Genomic DNA, 9,784 nt, shown 5'->3' on the forward strand with positions numbered 1-9,784 from the left:
CAAAAATGGGCAGAAGACCTCAAGAGACATTTCTCCAAAGAAGATATACAGACTGCCAACAAACACATGAAAGAATGCTCAACATCATTAATCATTAGAGAAATGCAAATCAAAACTACAATGAGATATCATCTCACACCAGTCAGAATGGCCATCATCAAAAAATCTACAAACAATAAATGCTGGAGTGGGTGCGTAGAAAAGGGAACCCTCTTGCACTGTTGGTATGAATGTAGATTGATACAGCCACTATGGAGAACAGTATGGACGTTCCTTAAAAATCTAAAAACAGAACTGCCACACGACCCAGCAATCCCACTACTGGGCATATACCCTGAGAAAACCATAATTCAAAAAGAGTCATGTACCAAAATGTTCATCGCAGCTCTATTTACAATAGCCCGGAGTGTCCATCATCAGATGAATGGATAAAAAATATGTGGCACATATATACAATGGAATATTACTCAGCCATTAAAAGAAACGAAATTGAGTTATTTGTAGTGAGGTGGATGGACCTAGAGACTGTCATACAGAGTGAAGTAAGTCAAAAAGAGAAAAACAAATATCGTATATTAACGCATATATGTAGAATCTAGAAAAATGGTATGGATGACCTTAATTGCCGAGCAGAAATAGAGAGACAGATGTAAAAAACAAATGTATGGATATGAAGGGGGAAAGGGGTGGGGTGGGAGGAATTGGGATTGACACCTATACACTATTGATACTATGTATAAAATAGACAACTGATGGGAACATACTGTATAGCACAAGGAGCTCTACTGAATGCACTGTAGTGTCCTAAGTGGAGGGGATATATGTGTATGTATGGCCGATTCATTTTGCTGTGCAGTAAAAGCTAACACAACGTTGTAAAGCAGCTATACCCCAATAAAAATTAATTAAAAAAAAAAAAGATCCCATATGCCACAACTAAAGATCCTGCATGCTTCAGTGAAGATCCCACATGCTGCAACTAAGACCTGGCACAGCCAAATAAATAAATAAATATTTTTTAAAAATTTCCTGGAGTCCCTGTTAAAATTGAATTTCTTGTCACAATCTCCAGAGACTGATTCAACAGATTTGGGGGTGCTACTCAGAATCTGTGTTTAGAGCAATGACTAGCACATTGAGTAAGTGCTCCATGAATGTTAGTTTTCAACGACATAACTGGATCCCGAATGAAGGAGCCACTGTCTTCTTCAATGCCTAACCCCACAGAGGGTCATTTCCAGACACCAAATGAGGAGGAACTTACACCAGTCTCTCTAAAACACACTCGGGGTGAGTCAGGGAATCACACAGCAGCCTCACATCATCATCCTGGAGCTAATTAATTCCCAGGCACAGTCGAGTCATTCCCTGGGTGCTGATGAGAAACAAGGCCAGGTCCTGACAGTGGGCCGCCAACCGGCTGCATTTCTCCAGGCTGTGGGAGGTGAATATGCAAGGTGAGCCGCAGCTATGCCCGGTTTCCTGTCTCCTTCTCAAACTCTCAGTCCCTTGGGCCATACATCTGGGACCCAATATCATGGAAAAGCGAAATTAGATAAGGAACATAATTTTCATGGAGAAGAATAATGTGGGTACATGTAAGATTTCTCATTCTCATTCCTACTGACCTTTAGGGCAGATCATTCTTGATTGCAGGGGGCCGTCCAGTACATCGTAGGATATCGGTCACACCTGGTCAATGCCAGGAGCACAAGATTACCCACTAGATGCCAGGAGCATCCTCCCCTTCCCAAAGCTGAAAAACAAGCGTGTGTCCAGACACTGCCTAATGTTCCCAGTGGGGACAAAACTGGCCCTCGCTGAAAACCAGTGTTTGGAGGAGGCTGGCAGAAGCCTAAGGAGGTTATACAAAAGAAGCTGATGCTCAAGATGCCCAAGACCAAGGTGAAGGCAAAGCTGGCTGAGATGGAGCCCTAAGGAGAACGGTGAAAAGGATGAAGGTGACAAGAACTGTGTCAGTGGGATGGGGGATCAACAGGGGGATCCCCAAGGCTCCCAAAACACAGTCCCACTGCCAACCCTACACTGCCACTCAAACTTGCAAAGGAAGTATTTCTGAAAAAGCAGGAGGACTTACGACAGCTGCTTCAGGGGGCACTTGGACATCCCAATGGGCCCCTGCAGTCTTTTCAGCTCAACATTAGAGATCATTGTCCCCCAGGCTGAGGAATTTCAGACTTGAGTTCTTGCTGAGTTCCATAAAGAGCTGACGACAAACCCTAGGGGTGAGGCCACACGATTCCAACCTACCAAAGAGGCCCCAGGATAGGCAGTTACTCCTGGGAAGAGTGGTCTTTGTTTAGAGACCCCCTTGCTCCATGAACAAGAGCTGATTTCTCCCTGTTTCTCATCCCTTCAAAGACAAGATGGCTACGCCCTTTCAAGTCAGTGCTACTCAAAAGTGTGGTCCACAGTCCGGCATCACCTCAGAGTCTATTAGAAATGCTAATTATCAGGCCCCTCAATAGACCTGCTGGATCCTGGGGGTGGATTCCAGGAATCTGTGTTTTAACATGCCCCCTTGAGTGATTCTGATATACGTTAAAATTTGAGAACAACTGCTCTACACCCATGCATTTTTTCCCTCTTTGCTAGTCCTTCTCTGTATTCTTTTCCTGCAGTGTTGACTCCTGTCCTCCCAATGAATCATCAAACCTACGCGTGATCTTGGGGACAGATCTGGAAGAGCAAAGACTTACCACAGATACTTGAGGTTGCACGCTGAGTGCCTCAGAGTTCTAAAAATCATCTTGGACACAGTAATTCCTAGGTTGTTAGAGCTCATATCCAGGTGGGTCAGCTTGTGGTTACCATGAAGCACGATGACAAGCTCCTTCAGAATCTTCACAGGAGACACCGACTTGCACCTGAGGAGAGAGGCAGTGAGAAAGTTTTGGGAGAGAAGCCTGCTTCCTCATCTTTCCTTTCGAACACACACGTACACAACCTCAAGGATGATGTACAAGACATAAGAGGAGGGACTTCCCTGGTGGTGCAGTGGTTAAGAACCCACCTGCCAATGCAGGGGACACGGGTTTGAGCTCTGGTCCAGGAAGATCCCATATGCCGTGGAGCAACTAAGCCCGTGCACCACAACTACTGAGCCTGCGCTCTAGAGCCCATGCTCTGTAACAAGAGAAGTCACCACAATGAGAAGCCCACACACCACAACAAAGAATAGCCCCTGCTCGCCACAACTAGAGAAAGCCCATGTGCAGCAACGAAGACCCAAAGCGGCCAAAAATAAATTTAATTAATTAATTAATTTTTTAAAACACAAAAACATAAGAGGAGTCCAAACATTGATTTGAGTCGTGGTACTAAAATGTTGAAAAGGCAATCTCAAATATGATCACTGAGCTCAGTTGGATGTATGAAGTCAGGAATCCATCCTCTCCCCACTCCCCCCCAGATCTAATGTAAGATGTCCTGGGGCTGCCGACACTCTTCTAGGGAGGTGACCACCCATCCCACACCAACCCAAAGAGGACTGGTGAGAACAACTCTCTCGTTTTTTTCTTGAACTTGTTTCTCCTTACCTTGAGAACTAAGTTATAGAATGAAAATAGAAGAAAAGGAAAGAAAGGAAGGAAGGAAGAAGGGAGGGAGGGAGGGGGAGGTGGGAGGGGAGGGAGGGGGAGGGGGGGAAAGGACGTCAAAGGCTGTTTAAGCCTGCCACCAGTGTATTTGATCCGGTTCACTCAACACACAGAAGTGTGAGGAAAAACATCATTGTCAACTCTTCTGCTCTTAAATCGCTGAATCAGTGCCTGCATCTCATTTTTAGACCTTGAGGCATGACCTTGAGAAAGGTGGAGGAGGAGTAGGATAGAGTTAGTTGTCCTAGACTCCAGAGCATCTAACCAAATTCCATCTCAAATTCCACTCTAAGTACTACTTGCTGTGTCCTTTATCAGTTAATTTCTTCCCTGGCTTCTCCCTCAAGGTCGAACTCCACCTGCTAATTCTTCCCTACCTTTGAGCCAGATTTGAGAATCTGTCGTTTCTACTTGCAGCATGCTATAGGACCACTAAGTTTCAATCACCAAATTATGCTTCATATCCAATGTATAGATCTTTACTCAAATATCTTTCAGGTAGATAGGGACGGCAGAGGGGGCCTCCCCTATCTAAAAGTGCAAAGCTTCCCTCTTTCACACCCTTTCTGAGTTGCTGAACTGATCTCCTTCTGCTTTGGAAGATGTCACCATCTCACATACCATCCTGATTATTTAAGTTTGTTTCTCCAACCCAGTGTAGGCTCCATGAAGGCAAGAATTACCTGTTCTGTTCACTGCTATAACCTCAGAACAGATGACAGATGCTCAATAAGTATCTATTGAATGAATAAATGCTGTACCACAAATGACTCACCTTTCCTTAAGACACAGAGCACGTCTCATTGACTCCACATACCTTTAGCTCTTCTCAAACACTCTGCCCCTACCATGCCCTAGAAATTTTCTATTCCTTCATGTTTGGCTCAAAAAGCAGTCCACCTTAAACGTCTGAAGGAAAAAGTAGTTTGTCTACATGTATCTCTAGTGCAAGACAGATTGCCCTTTTCTAGTTAAAAATATGAGATGAATTATTTATTTTTTTGAATCATCATTTTCAGTTTCACAGTGGTACCCTAAATATTCCATCTTCTATGTTTTGTGGGTATTTCATCTCAGAAAATCACACTATACAACTTTCTGTAGGGGTGATGCCAGAACCCCCCCATCTGAGTTGCCGTTGTGATGCCTAAACTATTAAAGGTTCAGCTTCAAATAAACCAAGCAGAAATAAAGGATGCCATTTACAAGGGAATGTCATATACTAACTGAATTCTAATGCCATATTCATGACAATAATTGAGTTGTTAATGGCTCTAAAACAATGTGCTCTAGAATGGTCAAATCCCTTCTGACCAACTTGCCACCTACTGCCGCAGCAGATGGCCATTTTTAAAAATTTCAATCTACTTTGCCTAATTAGTGGCTTCATGAACGTAAGTCCCTTTATTTTAATCTCCTGCGTACCTAGCTTACTTTCTGGCCAATAGATAACTCACGGCTGTCATCAAAAAAAAAAAAAAAGTGGGTTATTCTCCTATTGTATTCTTCAAACCACAAGAGTCTCACACTTACGTCAGTTTTTGGACTTTGCACCTTGGATTTCTCAGCTTATAACAGAGTTCCTTCGTAGTATTACGTAGTATTACGCTTGCTGTTACGCAGGTCCAGCTCTCTCATGTTCCCATTGCAAAACACAGCGCAAATACCCGCCCCCACTGATGTTTCCTGAAATCGACAACCCCTGTCCTTTGTGAGGGAGAGAGAGAAGGCTGATGAGAGTAAATAAAACTCAGCCAACACCCAGAATATGATCTACAGGAGGCAAGAAAAGACCTTAACAAAAGAGACTCACTGGAGTTCTGAATATGAAAATGTGTAACCAAAAAAGCATAGTTCGCACAACACCAGAAGTTTTATTCCCACAATCCTTAACAATTCTTTTTGGAGGAAAGCAACCACATAAGTGAGGCGGACCACAGGTATAATCCTTAAGAGTTCAGACTTAAAGTTAAATCGACTTAAGACAGATTCAGAGCTCTGCCTCTTAGTATTTAATCTCTGTGCTCCACTTTTCTATCTCCAAAATGCGCCTAGTAAAATTAACTCTCGGGCTTCCCTGGTGGCGCAGTGGTTGAGAGTCCGCCTGCCGATGCAGGGGACACGGGTTCGTGCCCCGGTCCGGGAGGATCCCACATGCCGCGGAGCGGCTGGGCCCGTGAGCCATGGCGGCTGAGCCTGCGCGTCCGGAGCCTGTGCTCCGCAACGGGAGAGGCCGCAACGGGAGAGGCCCGCATACCACAAAAAAATAAATAAATAAATAAAAACCACTGAGGAGAAAAAGCAGTAAGAAGCTGTGCTGTAGAAAAGTAGGACATAATCCAACGTCAGAAGATCTGTTATGAACTTTAGGGAAGGTCTTAAACTTCCTTAAGTCTTAGGGTGATCATGCATAAAGTGAGGACTGATGTTGTCTGGGCATTAATTCTCATAATAAACGGGATGATCCTTAGAAAATCACTTATAGTAAAGGGCACTTACTAACATGACCCAACAGTGAATGCTACCTAAATCAAGTCCCCTATTTAAGTTTTAGGGATTCCAATATAGGACAAATGATAGCCTATATGTATTGGACATTAATTACCCCAGACCCCCAAACCAAGCATCTTACTAATATTCCAGTGTGGGTGAACACAAAGAAATTAGTCTACTCAAAATCTTAACTTGTTCAATCCAAATTGGATTGGTGCTTCTTATAGACTTGAGGGTTAAACAGGAAAGGATTTGAGACGTGAACAGCAGCTCCCGTCTCAAGATAAGAATTTAGAAAACATTCCCGGGACCTGAAATAAGTAACAGAACAGTCAGGTTTCCTTATCTTCCAGCTCAGAAGCCAGAAGTGTCAGTGATGGGCTAAGGTCATAGAAGAACCAAAAGTGGCTCAGGTATTTTTAAGTTTCTTCTTCCAGGAGGACAAAGGGACAAACTCATCAGAACAAGCTTTAAGATCCTGTTGACACCACCGGTCCCACCCTGGCTCCAATGTATGCTCAAAGGAGAGGCATACAGCATTTTATTTAAGGTCTGCAGCTCTGAAAGGGAGCTGGGCTACTTAATAGTCACATTGACTAAGAAAATTGTGCTTTTATTCTGCCGTTTTCTCATTTCTGAATAACAATAAGAGATCCCCCTCCACTGAGTTATGGGCATCATTTTGACACAAGTAGGGGTTATATAGTACAATGCCCGGCACATACACCTTCAACATGCAGTGCCTGAGATATAAAATCTACCTCTAAGTAGATGAGTTGAGTACCCAGGGAATCCTCCATGACACCTAAAGGTAAATGTTCTCACAGACTGGAGCTCATCTAGAATGTTTGGTCAACCAAAACCATTGATAACACAACCACAGACCCTCAGTTTTTCACGGAAGAACTTGGGCAGAGCCTGTGAAGGTGAGAGAAACTTAGGGAAGGGATGGTTTTTCATTACTCACTCCAGAGTTTCCAAGGCAGAAGACAATTTTATCTCAAGGATGGGACCGCTGACAGAGAGCCTCAGCTTATGTGACTTGCGACAGTGCTTTAGGCAAAAGGAAGAAACCTGGAGGCGCTGATACCCACGAACGTCGAGATCAGCTTCAAGGAGGTGATTCAAAATCTGCCTTATAAAATTTTCATCCTGAGTCTCACATAAGCACTGGAAGAACTGTAGGAATCCGAAGTGGACTGAGACAGCATCATGCTTCTCCAACCCCAACCCTTCTGCCCAATCTAATAATTCTTCCATTACCCTGGGAGACATTTCACAGCATAAAGTATCTTCTAGCTCTCTTGCTAGGTCTGTATTTAAAACACCGAAGAAAAAAGAGAGCCATCTGATGCCAACAGAAGTTTGTGTTAGCAAAGGCGTCATTCAGGAACACCCTCATCTCTTGATGCTTTGAGGGACCACCAAGAGATCCTCTTGTTCCCCAGAGCACATAAAACATGGCCCCCAAAATGCCTGGAAACCTTGGTGAGTGAAAGAAATGCACTCTTCACAGTCACTGACCTTTCGAAGAATATTCAACCTCAACAGAGAATCAATAAAAGAGGCTTCCAGATGCCCTTGTTCCATGACCTCTTTTGCAAATGTGAAGTTTGAGAACCACATCCCCTCTGCAGCCAGAGAGCACGAGGCTCTCCACTGTTCCGGCAAGCTCCGATCTGACAAGCTCACCTCCGCCGTGGCAAACAAACTGCAGAAAAAATAGGCATAGATGCTGGTGGTGGTCTGTGTGGTGAGCCAGAAAGAAGGATTACTTGCCGTCTGCCACTTCTGCCACTTCAGGCCGGAACACACAGTCCAGCACCCCAGGGGGGCAGAGCAGGAATCAAAAAGAGTTTCCATTTTTCTTAACCAATTCAAGATTTTATTAGCTTTGTCTAGGTCACCAAAGAACTTGATGAAATACTCCTCCCGGTCTCCCTCTGTGAACCCTGAGACGACAACCGATTCTCTCCCCAAGCTTCATGGGTTCACTGACAAATTTTTAAGATCTTGATTATCATAGTCTCTGGTCATTATCAGTAAAGGTAGCTGTGGGAACCGACTCTTTCTTCAACAAGTGGAGTAGGATTCTGGCCACTGGGAGCTGCTGGTACCAGTCTGTACAGGGCGGGCTTTCATACAAGTTGGAAGACACAGTCATTTCTTCAAAGCCATCAATGACAAACAGGAGCCGCTCAGGATGACTCCTGAACTCTTCAATGGGGATCTGAGAGTCAGGCCAGTCCCAGGAAAGCAGGCCAGCAAAGGTGGTGTTCACAATCTCTCCCACTTTATGGCAGCCGATGTAGAAAAGACAGGAGAACTGGTGCTGAAAGAGTATGCCCTCTGCCCAGTGTAGCATGACCTTCATGGCCAGGGTGGTCTTCCCAACACCCGCCAGGCCCTCCAATGCTATTGTCGGTGGCTGGGCTTCAGGCCGGCTCGGGTGCAGTAGTCTCCTCAGCTCTCTGCGTTCCTGTGCTCCACAGTGTTGTGGAGATATATATGGTCATCAGGCCAAGGGGTGCTGTCCCACAGAACCAATATTTTCATCCTCATCTTCTCTCTGTATCTTCTACTGTGAGCTGAAACAGAAGGGAGGCAAAAGAGATGGCCAAAAGGCACATGAAAGGATATTCAACATCACTAATTATTAGAGAAATGCAAATCAAAACTACAGTTGGGTATCACCTCACACCAGCCAGAATGGCCATCATCAAAAAATCTATACATCTATAAAATCTATAAATAATAAATGCTGGAGAGGGTGTGGAGAAAAGGGAACCCTCCTACACTGTTGGTGGGAATGTCAATTGGTGCAGCCACTATGGAAAACAGTATGGAGGTTCCTTAAAAAACTCAAAATAGAGCTACCATATGCCCATTCCTGGGCATATATCTGAAGAAAACCATAATCTGAAGAGATATATGCACCCCAATGTTCACTGCAGCATTATTTATGATAGCCAAGACATGGAAGCAACCTAAATGTCCATCAACAGAGGAATGGATATATATATGTGAATCACTGTGCTGGATTCCTGAAACTAACACAACATTGTACATCAACTATACCTCAATTTAAAAAGAAAGTGGAATTCAAGATTAAAAGGAGTCCCAGGATGGCAGCTACGTGGCAACCGATATGGAATGGAGGATATGCGGCTTCTGGAAACTGTCTAGAAATCTTGACAAGGGAGCCGACTGATTCCTTGATATGTTTGATGGTGTCATGCTTCCCAGAGAACTTTGGGATGATGTAATGGTAGTTGCATAGAAAGTTAAAACAAAGCAATGATTACCTCAAACAAAAATAGAAAATGGGGGCTTCTCTGGTGGCACAGTGGTTAAGAATCCACCTGCCAATGCAGGGGACACGGGTTCAAGCCCTGGTCCCGGAAGATCCCACATGCCACAGAGCATCTAAGCCCGTGCGCCACAACTACTGAGCCTGCGCTCTAGCGCCCGAGCGCCACAAGTACTGAGCCCACGCACCACAACTACAGAAGCCCGCGTGCCTAGAGCCTGTGCTCCGCGACAAGAGAAGCCACTGCAATGAGAAGCCCACGGGCCACAATAAAGAGTAGCCCCCGCTCACCACAACTAGACAGAGTCCACAAACAGTAACGAAGACCCAACGCAGCCAAAAATAAATAAACTAATTTTTT

The 9,784-nt window shown here is 44.5% G+C and overlaps 1 protein-coding gene across 1 annotated transcript in view; it reads right to left on the reverse strand.

Annotated features, from left to right (window-relative positions):
• Positions 1-1,264: 1,264 nt before the first annotated feature.
• Positions 1,265-9,784, reverse strand: part of LOC103088337 (NACHT, LRR and PYD domains-containing protein 13) — a gene marked incomplete at its 3' end in the record, with an annotated part of 14,776 nt that continues 6,256 nt past the window's right edge. The window contains 9 exon segments of the mRNA XM_082931428.1: positions 1,265-1,435; positions 2,721-2,888; positions 5,154-5,228; positions 7,081-7,461; positions 7,565-7,580; positions 7,583-8,054; positions 8,109-8,159; positions 8,161-8,601; positions 8,604-8,701. Of these exon segments, the coding sequence (XP_082787554.1) occupies positions 1,265-1,435; positions 2,721-2,888; positions 5,154-5,228; positions 7,081-7,461; positions 7,565-7,580; positions 7,583-8,054; positions 8,109-8,159; positions 8,161-8,601; positions 8,604-8,701 (1,873 nt within the window).

Source organism: Lipotes vexillifer, unplaced genomic scaffold, assembly GCF_000442215.2.
Source record: "Lipotes vexillifer unplaced genomic scaffold, Lipotes_vexillifer_v1.1 scaffold1223, whole genome shotgun sequence".
NCBI classification, from domain to species: domain Eukaryota; kingdom Metazoa; phylum Chordata; class Mammalia; order Artiodactyla; family Lipotidae; genus Lipotes; species Lipotes vexillifer.